General features: G+C 41.1%; 1 protein-coding gene across 1 annotated transcript in view; it reads left to right on the top strand.

The window, feature by feature from the left end:
• The window catches only part of T265_00032 (hypothetical protein), a gene marked incomplete at both ends in the record, with an annotated part of 32,302 nt that extends 21,943 nt beyond the window's left edge, over nt 1-10,359 (top strand). Inside the window, 3 exons of the mRNA XM_009163689.1 lie at nt 314-455; nt 4,113-4,285; nt 10,127-10,359. Coding sequence (XP_009161953.1) covers nt 314-455; nt 4,113-4,285; nt 10,127-10,249 — 438 coding nt within the window. The remainder of the gene's footprint in view (nt 1-313; nt 456-4,112; nt 4,286-10,126) is intronic.
• Between the last annotated feature and the right edge of the window lie 1,830 nt (nt 10,360-12,189).

Below are 12,189 nucleotides of genomic sequence, written 5' to 3'. Positions count from 1 at the left end.
TTAGTTAAAATATGAACACAGAGTGAAAAGGGATAAAATACTGCAAGAAATTGCTACCATATTCAGATGTGGCGATAAGAAGAATACAACTAACAAAACATCGCAGAGAATTAGCACACGAATAGGGTTTCCAACCTCTCATCAAGTTGATCTCCTCTTGAGGAGTAATACTCCAGCTCTGGACCCACTAGAAATGCTACCCAAAGCTTTCTGTTGGATTCATTTTTCACCAGTTAGATTCTGTTGCCGTTGATGAATACGTTTAGATAGACCAAGCAAGTCTTTACAATTGTGTTTGTGTTCTTCCCTCAAGTCCAATACACAGGGTGGCTACTTCTCCGGTGGAGCAGGCTATGTAGTCTCTCGTGCGGCGCTACGAAAATTAGTGGAAGAAGCGATCGACAAACACCGTTACTGTCCTTCGTTTGACGAAGACAAAGAAGACGTGAAAATCAGTGAGTTCAGCGTCATTGTTTGATGCATCAAAAGCTGTGCGGTTACGTAATCGTTGTTTGTGAAATATTTAATCCTATGAGCAACGTTGAAAGCTTTGTGAATCACATGATGTGAATTTGAGCAGTCCCAGCGTGGCACGAGTGTTTTAAAACAATTCAGGCATCGGTTTTAGCAACATGATAATTGTTCCTCAAGTTACCATACATATGTACTCTGTCCACTTGCTCAAGAGCAACAAGAAACGATCCTTGAACACTGAATAAACTCACAAACCATAGCAATATGTATTATGGATGTAAGTCAACTATACCCAGATTTGTTTCCAGGATGTGACAATCTCTTGCGCACCGTCTGTTGTGCCATACTTGTGAACATATGTACACATGGCGTAGCTGGGAGCATTCCCAGAGTTTCTGTCCACTTTATATTCTACCTGAATCCAAACTGCACGAAATTATCAAATTTCAGTCATCTGCATACCAATTTATTTTCCATGGAAGCCCCAACCGAATCTCTCGGTGTGTGAAGTTCTTCAACTGTAGGTGCTGCACCAGGCCACCTCATGTTCAGGTTGGTGGAATATAAAGCTGATACAGACTTGAGAGCTGCAACAATCCAGCTCTTCGTACCCACTGAAACATGAGGCGGCCAGGTGCAGCGCATTCAGTTGTTTAAGGACATCATAAACCAAAGATGCATTCGGGTCTCCCGAGAAACAAACTGGTGTGAGAATGAGTGTAATTGACCAGTAGTGAATTTTTTGTCCAGATTGAACGCATTGGGCACGCACAACTCTTCAGAGAACTTGTATCTTGCAGGCTGTTGCGGGTGGTCTCGTCCTACTGCCAGTGTCCATCTGTCAAAGGCACACTTCAAAAGGGAGCTTTACACCTTTGAAAGTTTAACCTTTCGATGTAATGGAATTCCTAATAAGTTGACAATGCAAAGATTCGAACATTTGCCACTTCGATTAAGAACGGCCATCGTCGTAATCACCCACCACATAGTCAGTGGACTAGATCGCCGTGTCTCCTACTCGTGCGTACCTCGTTGCCGTTCCCCACCCCTTGCCTCTGATAAGAGGTATTATTTTTTGATGTCCTCAGCTTTGATAGACATAAACATCTATAGACAATCAGTCGCAATGCAATTTCGTGGAAAGTATTCTTTGAAAAAACGACTTTGAGACAATGAATAGATTGACGAAAAAAGCACTGACAGCAAGCACTCTACAGCAAGTGCGTATGTACGCAAATACAGAGGCTGGAAGATGTCTAGGCATCACAGCGGTGAAATGTGAAATCCACCAATTTTGGAGTAAGGCAAATGTCTTGCCCAGTAAGAGAAATTGGAGCGTGGAACAGTAGTGTAACAATTACACCTTTAAAACGAGATATTTTGCTCTTGTCTTTGGACTGAGGGAAACTCGGATGTTTTGGAGCTGACTTTTCAACCCTCATGACGTTGACTGTACCACTCTAAAGATGTAGCAACACAATTAGGATGAGAACTTGCCAACTTTGGAAATAAATGCAAGAAGTAAATACAACGGATTTGGTTGGTTTCTTTGTTCCGCCATTGTTTTATACAACATGCTGCGGAGGAGAATCATTTTTGCTTGGTTTCATCTGTCTCATTCACCTCTCCATCAATATTTTAGCATATCTGCCTCAGATGAACTATTCACTAATCTAATATAGTATATGGCCGAAGATCCCGCGACGTACGAATTGCTCCAATAATATTGTCGCGTTGGATTGTGGTAGGCCTGCGCAACGCCAACAGATTTATCCACAGATTGTCGAAACTCACGACCACTGGTGACGCTGACTCTCTGATGAGTTGTGTTTTCTGCAGGTGAAACGCAGAAGTGTTTTGAAGCCGGTCAAAAGGCAGTGCATGAATTCACCTAGCGGTAAGGAACAAAAAAGCCTACCGGACTGCAAAATATTTGAATAAGAAAAATGTCAATGAGACAAACTTCGCCCGATTGAAAAGCGCAGCGGGTACCCTTTTTGGTCGCCGAGAAATTATTAGCCTATCGTAAATTTGTACGGCGTGAGGCGAAGATTCCCAGGAATGAATACCCCAAATATGAGCTAAACTACATATTTGAGGCAATTGTCAGATCTTCAGAGATTCACGTTTGAAGCACAAGATGGCTATAATGAACATGTACGTTAGCAGATCGTCTCAATTTGTAAAGCCACAAATTGAGGACTGTAATATTCTGTGATAGGAGGAAACACCATCAGAATGGCCAGGTTGCTCACATGGAGCGCGAAAATAAGCACTGTGGGAAATCAAATCACAATGGACAATCTCTTATTTTGTGATTCTCTTTCTGTGGCGCAAAAAATGTCATGGGCTTGGATCCCACGGGAAAAACCATGGCCTGTTCCTACATCAGAACATTTTTGAATAAAGCAATGTAAGAAAGACTACCGTGACATAGTAACGACTCGCTCCGTACTGCTCAATTCGCTGAACATCTGTTTCTTCCTAGAATATCTGATTACCAGTTCGTTCTGCTCATAGATAAGGAACTACGATAGTTCAAAAATGTATACTCAGTGAAATTGATTATGGAGTGCAAGTCAGTTTTTACTTACAAGTTTTTTTCGGAATCACTAATAGTACCCTTGTTGATCAATATATTGTATTAACGTTACCCAATATGCGTTATATCTGTCGGGAACTGTTAGCTTTTTGTTTCTATCTACTTCCAGAGAGGTCCAAATATGCGAGCTTTCGTTATAAAACCTGGATAGAACCATTATTTTGTGGATGGTTAATAAACTGCACTCAGGCGAGGTGAAGATCCATCGGGCAGGAAACTTCATGTTATTCAGTACTTCCTGGTACATTCAATGATGATTCACAATAGGAAACTTTATCAGACTACGGAAATCATTTTGCTCCTGCGCGGACATGGTATATTTCGTAGCTAGTTGGACAGTCTGACAGAAGAGTTCATGTTACAGGCTTAAAAAACAGTATTATATTTTCATAAAGGAAACTACTCACAAGGTGGCTGTAAACTCTTCGACAGCCCATGACCGGTTTCGCCCTTCTTGGGGCTCATCAGGTAGGCGCAGTCCCCGAGTTTCCATCAAACTTATGGTCTACCTGAACCCAAATTGCACTATCTTCGGGAAATACACTTCTTTGAAAATCAATTTAGTTTTCACAAGAGACTCAACTGAATCTCTCGTTTATGATATTCAACTGAATGTGCTGCACACAGGCCGCCTCATGTTTCAGTTGGTATGATATTCGAGATAATGCAGTATATTTTCATGAAGGAAACTACTCTCAAGGTTGCTGAAAACTCTTCGGCAGCCCATGACCGGTTTTGCCCTTCTTGGGGCTCATCTGGTAGGTGCAGTCCCAGAGTTTCCGTCAACCTTATGTTCTACATGAACCCAAATTAGAATAACACAACCGAGAGATTCAGTTGAGTGGGTGTATTTCCCAGTATTATATTCTTCGGAATGATCAAAAGACCAAAACGGCAAACTACATCTCAAAGTTTTAGTATTCTGATAATAATACTTATTATGTTGCTTGTAGAACTGCGCTCCGTTTTTATGTCCGTGAAACAGCCAATAACATTTGGGTATGACAAACTCACCTGTACCCTGTCTAAACTTCAGGTAGGTGTGGCCAAGCAGTCGGTGTTAAATTATATCGACATTTCGACCAAAACTCCAAGGAAGTGTTCAACTGGTTGTCTCTAGGAGAACTTCTGGGCCTCAGTGTATTGAATATTCCACGTTGGCTGCCACAAAAAATTAGTGTTGAATTTCCCTTTGTGGAAAAATCCATGGTGAGTACATTTGCTTTGTCCATATTTGGTCATCACTCGGTATTTTGGTATATAGTTTGTCATTAAAATTCAGTGGCAACAACGACTGAAATTGTTGATATTTTTTCTTTCCCGGGCTAGTTTGGTTGATGCGCAAATTAAGCGCCTAAAAACCTTCACCTAATTACCGGATCGATCCCCTTATCCACTTTCTTGTGAACTGTTCTGGTTGTAACGACAAACCACGCCTAACAACTAAAGCGAAAATATGGCATTCTTGTTAATCAACCGTAAAAAAGTTACTTTACCTCTCCAAAAACCAACTACTTTCATTCCTGTAGTGCGCTCAATGACGACTCATGAGCTCCCGAATTCTGTTCCAAACCGACGTGTACCTTCCTTCCAAATGCTACTTAGTGTGCTTGTTTAAACGCCAGGCTCTTGGAAAGTTTTCGGTAGTGACACGTCAACATGCTTGGAACATTTTTTCAAAAGTAACAACTAAACACTCACGGCGCTAAATACAAACTCCCGACATCCATGCTTAACCCCAAACACATTTACTTTAGGAGCTCACCTCATCTGCTCCATAGAAGAATGACAATCTTTCAGAGACTTGCGAACTTTGAAGTATTTCTTGTAAAAACGATGGCTCATTAGGAGGTGAAAGTAAGGTCATATTTTGAGTGTTTATTCATCCAATCAGAAGGCCTTCTTCATTGCTTATTCCAGCGCATTGATCTGGAATGATACCATTGCGGTAAAGCAGCGAGACAAGATCCCACGATTCATCTGTCAAGAAAATCTTTCTTACTACCATCACAAAACGGAATGATACTATATGGAACCAAGATATTCCTTCCAAAAGCTAGCAAGCTCGTGTCTATATGAAAGCTTTATGCGTGATTCTATCCTATGTCGTTCATTTTTACAAGTATCCTTAGGAAATTCATCACGAGGTGAGTTCATCATCCCGAAAGGTGTTGAATGAACTGCCTTCCTGCAACCTGTGCACCTGTGTGCACACTCCTATAAATATATTCACTGACTACTCTGTCGACACCATTTGATACCCATATTAGTGGAATCAGAGCTTTGCAACCTTGGTGATGGGGCCACTAGGCACAAGACAAACAAACTCACTTAAGTCGGTAGAAAATTCTTCACAGTAATAACAATCTGCTCTCACGAAGGATGTTTTCTGTAGTCTGGAAGAGTGCTGCGTTAGAAGGGTAAGTAACTAACTGGCTTTGCCTGACTCAAACAGATTCATTCTCAAGTCGAATTAGGACTCATAAATATAGTCAGAATAGAATTTCCTTTCCATAAAAAATTCGAAAGTGCTTTACGTCTTGTATGNCTGAACAAAAGTTCAAGATTTGATTGACATGTTCAAAACTCTTCAGTAAATCAATGATTTAGCTTCCGGACGACTGGTACTAAAAATACAGGTTCTTTCGTTGGTGTCCTTTAATTGATTAGTTGACCGCCTGCTGTGAGGGTGCCCGTTACCTCCAAGAATCCTTCTCAAATTTCGAATACTACGGTACAAAGTGTTTTCATTTGACTTCTCAATAACAGTGAATGCTAGGTATAAATCAGTCTTAGGCTTTCAAGCTTTTAGGCTTTTTAGGCTTTTAAGCACAAAATGAAAGTCCAATTAAATAGCATGGATTCAGCTAGTCCCCAAAGAGTGCCTCCGTGTTCTTCAGGATATGAAGTGTTATTGTGCAATCTGTGGGTAGAATATTGTGTTTGGCAAATTATGGTACCACAATACTGACTACTGTGGAACACCGAATCGCTACGCCAATAATTAAGTAGGTGAGATTTCCGCACGATCGATATGGATCGATGATAATTTGCTATCGTGATACGGTATGACTCGCATGACCAAACGTTGATCGCAACCACTCAAATAAGTTCCACAGTCTGGTAGTTTATTCACAGACAAAGATGTGTGTTTTGCGCATTACCAAACCATATAGTTGTGACGGAACGTATGTCAGACCTTCCATAAACAAAAATAAGCACAATAACAAGTTTTACCAACAGCCAACCGGAACGACTTTGAAAAATGTCGGTGCTGAACTTCTTCCACGAGAAATAGGGATGCCACCCAGTTCCTCTAATATGATTCTCTGGTGACACTGGCTAACATGATGATTTAACATTTCAACTTTTATCCTTTTCGTGAGCACCGCGTAGCCCTTGAAATCCTCTGTAGAGACTAAATGCGTATTGTGACAGTTTATAGCTTCATTCAGTGCAAACGGTAGAAAAGTTCGTCTTTTTATAGTGTTTCCCACTTCATTGGGCGTTCATCAAATATGGTGCACTGTCTGCTTTAAAATAAGTAATCAGTTTGTCACTCGGATTAGCCCACCAGCCTTACTAGGAGGCTTTGCTACACTTTTTTCAAACTAATTTAATATACTCAATCCGATGAAACAAAAATAGCGTAGCTTGGAGTTGTTTCTTTCAAAGTTAAACCAATTTCGACGGGCCTTCGGCTTACTCAGCCGAAGACACGAACCAATGTTTTGGTAATAAGTCTGATCTTTTGGCCCCATCCAGCCCAATGCATCATATTAGGCCCAAGTAATTCGGCTTTTGCAAGATTTTCATTTCTGAGTGGCGTCTTTTTCACATTTCTCTTCATCACCTAACAATGGCATTAACAACCCATCGATGAATTATAATAAATTACATCATATTCTACAACTGAAGGTGCTGCACACAGGCCGCCTCATGTTTCAGTTGGCACGATATTCGAGATATCGTAGTATATTTTCATAAAAGAAACTGCTCACAAGGTTGGGGAAAACTCTTCAACAGCCCACCACCGGTGAAAACGGAATGGATTTGCAAATGAGTGTATTTCTCGAAAACAGTCCAATTTGGGTTCAAGTAGATCATAAGGTTGACGAAAACTCGGGGACTTCGCCTACCTGATGAGCCCCAAGAAGGGCGAAACCGGTCGTGGGCTGGCGTGGCGAGGAGTTCTCAGCAAACTTTTTTTTTTTTTTTTTAATGAAATTATATCATATTTTCCACACTGGTCCTTCACAGTGGTTCTTACTCTCACAAGGGCATTGGGTTTCGTCACGGATTGGGAGTAAATTCGTTGAGCGACATTTCCTCCTGTGATGGAAACCAGTCTATTCTGAAAGGCCAAGAAGCACTGTCCCACTGTTTCATTCTTATCGGGAATCATCACCAGTGTACAACTCACAAAACTCCAGGCAGTTTTGAACCCCCGGCATCCTTACCAGCAGTCTGAACACTTAATCTTCTAGCCACAAGCCGCTGATTAGCAATTCCTCTAAGCCGCACTTAGACAGGATATTGTGCCACTCATTCTTCAGTCGTGGGAACCACATCACCTGTCGTCCTGGAGTGACGACTTTTCAGATGAAAACTCCACTTCTCTTCCGAGGTGGTAAATTTCTTGGAGAAATGACAGCAGCATTTCGGTATAAAATGTAAATGAAAATGAGATGAACAATTGGAGGTACGATGAGACAGTTATCGAAGCTGAGTGTAATACACTGAGTCTGACGGCGCCCAACAAGGTTGACTGGCTGGAAAAATGATAATAATGAGTGAACACAATGGAGAGATCATTGCCGTTGACCGAGCTGAGAGATCTGTGTAAGCAAATACCGATGCAATCAGTGTCCAGTCACTTCGTGCCTTAGCCTTCGTAACAATATATGGTGCTGATTTCAGTAACAGCGCAGTCAAGATAGAGAACCATGTTCTCGCGGAATGCCTCGGGGTCATAGCAGCAGGTTTGCTCAGACGTCCTAGTGACCTTGTTACTCCTTACGCGGTCTCATCACATGCGCTGTTTATAGGATCTTAACAAATTGCAGTACTCAGTCACGTGATGTCACTGTGGTGACTTGACCGTGATCAGCATGCACACGAAAAGAACACTCAGCTACCCACATAAAGAGAAGTTGCGCATGAAACCTTGACCTTTCACTGGCAGCGTAATAAAACGTCTGGTGTTACACAGAGCCATTTCTTTGGGTTTTCTGATATCTGCTCTTAAGTCGAAATCCTGTGTCCACTTCCACAGCTGTCTTTCAAATTCGACTGCCGTAAGCTGTTCTCTTCAATATTTTGTTGGTTGTATCTGTATGTATCTGCCACTCTAACCAATCTCTTGAAGTCAACTTTTCAAAGGTGTACAATTTAAATATGCATGCATACAATGATTATTTAGTCTGAAATTCCCAAATTGGAAGTAAGCGTATATGCTCCTATATCTTTTTGTATCAGAGCGATTTCCGCAATTTAGGAGGACCAATCAAAGGAACTGAATTAAGGCATTCATTCTGAATAAATTACTTCTTTAGTTAAGTGAAAGAAACCGTGAAAGCCGTTGATTCTGGCGAATAACCCTTCGGAAGTGAACGGGTGGTGCCCGTCGGACCTGAGTTTTCTTGGTGTTTATGTTGCACGAAATGTTGATGACTTAGCTTCTGTTTGCTCTCGATAGCTTTTTCTCCTGCAACTAATTCCGTGTTGCACAGACGTGTGTGCAGACTAGTGACAAGCACCCATGAATGCCGAAAATTAAGGTGAACAATAACAAACGAGGGTTTGAAGCAGTCGTTTCACGATGGACCAGCACCCATGACTTGATTTATTGGAAAATGGAAATATTAAGCCATTTTTCTGCCATCAAAATTTGCACTGAGAGGTGGATCAACGCGAGGAAATGTCTTCTACACACCGGAGCTGACCAATGAAACAAATAATGATTCGATGTAGTTAGAGTTGACTGCAAGAAAGTCCCAAGCATGTGCAGTTTAACCAAACATATGTTTCAGTGAAAAGTAATGGTTTCACAACATCCAAACTGATATCTTAATGCGCCAGTCAATTTTTTCAATCGACTTATCGAACAGAACCTTTCATAAGCAAATGGTGATGCTACAGAACAGAGCGCGAAACTTGTGCATTTCTATGTCCCGAACGACAGACTTTCTCATGGATGGAATTTTTGACAAATCAATGGGAGGTCGTGAGTGATTTTTAACTGAAGAGCAATCAAACAAAGTCGCTACTGTGAGAATTCAACGAAGTAGGAGTTTATTTTCAAAGGATTCTGTGGCAAACCCACGCATGTTTCATCCAGAAATTCACCGATTTTAGACGTGATTAGGCTATCGAAAAACCGAACACATTGGGAAAACGAGAGATTTGGTTGAGTCTTCCGTGCAACTTAAACTGATTTGCAAACGAGTGCATTTGTCGTCCAATTTGGGTTCAAATAGAACATAATGTTGACGGAAACTCGGGGACTGCGCCTACCTGATGAGCCCCAAGAAGGGTGAAACCGGTTGTGGGCTGTCGAAGTGTTTCCAGCAACCTTGTGAGTAGTTTCCTTCATGGAAATATACGGCAATATCTCGAATATCGTACCAACTGAGACATGCGGCGGCCTTTATGCAGCACACTCAGTTGAGGACTATCATAAACGAGAGATCCAATTAGGTCTTTCGTTGAAAATAAATTGACTTGATTTTTAAATTTGGTACTTCTCTTCGAAAACTCATAAAAGGCATAAACAACCTCCAAGCAATTGAACGAATCGGTCCTTCTTCAATCAACCAACTGTAGTGTAGATTAATATGCCTAATTATCAAATTTATTGTTTTATTTGATAGATTGGGCTACCGTGGTCATCAATTGTTGTTTTGATAACTTCATATGTTCCAAGCAAAACCCCAGAAGTTTGCTGACCATGGTACTTTTACACCCACTCGGTAGCCTCATAATCAGAAACATTTCTAACAGTCGCATCTTTCTAAATAACTTTGGTCTCTCTATTGTCTCCCGATCTAGTGTATCGTGAGTGATGAGGCGGCCACGTTTCACTACATCACACCAGGTATGCAGTATATTATGGAATTCATCCTCTACACTCTCCGACCGGTGGGGATTGTTGAAAACCTCGAATGTGGATGAAGCCGATTTGTCAACAGAGGAGAATGCAAATGCATTTTTCATTCAGACACACCTAGTTTTGTGAAAATTTGAACTTTTGCAGCGATTATTTTTCAAGAAATGTGCTTCCACTTCCACTGATCTGGAAAATATATGTTTTCAAATTGAACTATCAGTGTTCGAGCGTTTTGCCTCCAATCTCGGGCTTCGCGGGCAGCCGGCTGATGTTTCAAACGGGCGACATAAATCGATATGAATTCACAGCTACTGACTAGTTGCGGTTAAACTGGCGGCTAAACAAAAAAGCAGTTTAGTGTCCCATAAAATGACTAAAGGTTGCCTGTGTGAGAACCACGTAAGCAAACGTATATTTTACTTTCTTCTTGGATGGAAAACGCCTTATTCTGTTGCTTTTCACTCGACTAACTGGTACATGCTCTTCTGATCCTGGCACGTTTTGCTCATCCTTTTACACGTTATCTCAAGATCGCGATTGCTTTATTCAAAAGTGAAAAACTAGCCAGTTTGTGGGACTATCCTGACAAATTTGATGATTTTGATTCTAGAAACATTTTTAAATTTTTCGTGTTACACTTTCCTTATATGGTCTATTTTGAATAACGGTCCTAATGAAGATGTCTCCCTGCGTGGTGGTGAAACGTTTGCAAACCAAATGCCAAGCTCGGTAAACGGATCGACCGTTACCTAAACAGTAGTTGCTAACCACACAAGCTACTTAGATACATTGTCGTGGTATACTGTTGTATAACAAGAAAAAATCATTAAGAATGCGAGTCTATTTTCAGGTGAGGATAAGGAAGGGGTCAGTTACAATATTGAGATCCATCCGTACTGATTTGTATTCAGTTTGATTAAGAGTACTTGGTAAGCTAGGAAGTCAGGTATGATTAGGGAGAATTATGCGGTGTGGAACTGAGTCGGCCTTTGTGGGAGATAAGAAGCGCATGTATGTCTTGGAATTGTTTGATAACGAAGCGGTTGCTGATACCATTGTTTTTCACTGCTAAGGCAGGACCTCACAAAGGCCAACAGACTTTCCAGACTGTTTGACTCGCTAACTTTATTGCATTTATTTTTTATATTATTCGATTAGGAATTGCTTACGCCAATAGCCGAAATGGAGTGTGAGGTCTTTCAATTTTTCTCCGGTCACTTTATTCACTCATAACCAATTTGCCAGCAACGATGCTAGGCGTAGTTGAATGTGTTAGTTTTGACTGTAGGCTGTGTGTGTGTCCTGTGTTGAAGTGTTTATAATACGTACCTTCTGTGTCAAGTCAGGAATCGTTAGTCTACTGTGAAGTATATTGGACCTAATCAAAAATTCTAGAGAAAAATGCATTGCGTCACACAAAAAGCACTGAACTAACAATGCTTCCAAAGCAAACTCAGTGCATTTAATGGAGGCGGGACCAGTAAATACGTCCTACTTCTGCTATACACACTCACAATCTGTTGAACACAATTCAGGTTGTCGCGCAGTGTTATACAACCTACAGACATAAAAAATGAAGCCTCTTGCTGGGTACCAAGGTCTCTGTAAAAACGAATACGTGCAAATGGATCGTTGAATGACAGGATCCCAACGAATGAACTATCTACTTTCATTGCCATTGGACATTTAGCAGAACGAGTATAGTACCCATACCATCGTAAGTCATTTTCTTCAGTGGCCAGGCTACTGGATACTGAAACTAAGATTTGCTTTTTTCACTACATGTTTTGTGTTTTTCTACTTTTACGGGCATTGCGGAAATCAATGGGGGCCAAAGTGGAGCCGGTAGAAACTTTTGTCCCGTTTGGCAGCCCTATAATTTCAACATCTTCAGTTCAAGGTTACTCAGAAAATGTCACGAGGCACATACCCTCATTTTACAGAGTGTGAAAGCGAGACTCAACAACAAAATGGCCAGGAATTCACTGACATATGCTGGTCACAG

The sequence above is a fragment of the Opisthorchis viverrini genome (assembly GCF_000715545.1).
Source record: "Opisthorchis viverrini unplaced genomic scaffold opera_v5_1, whole genome shotgun sequence".
In the NCBI taxonomy this organism is placed as follows: domain Eukaryota; kingdom Metazoa; phylum Platyhelminthes; class Trematoda; order Opisthorchiida; family Opisthorchiidae; genus Opisthorchis; species Opisthorchis viverrini.
The sequence above is the reverse complement of the archived record's forward strand: the minus strand, read 5'-3'. Positions and strand labels throughout refer to the sequence as shown.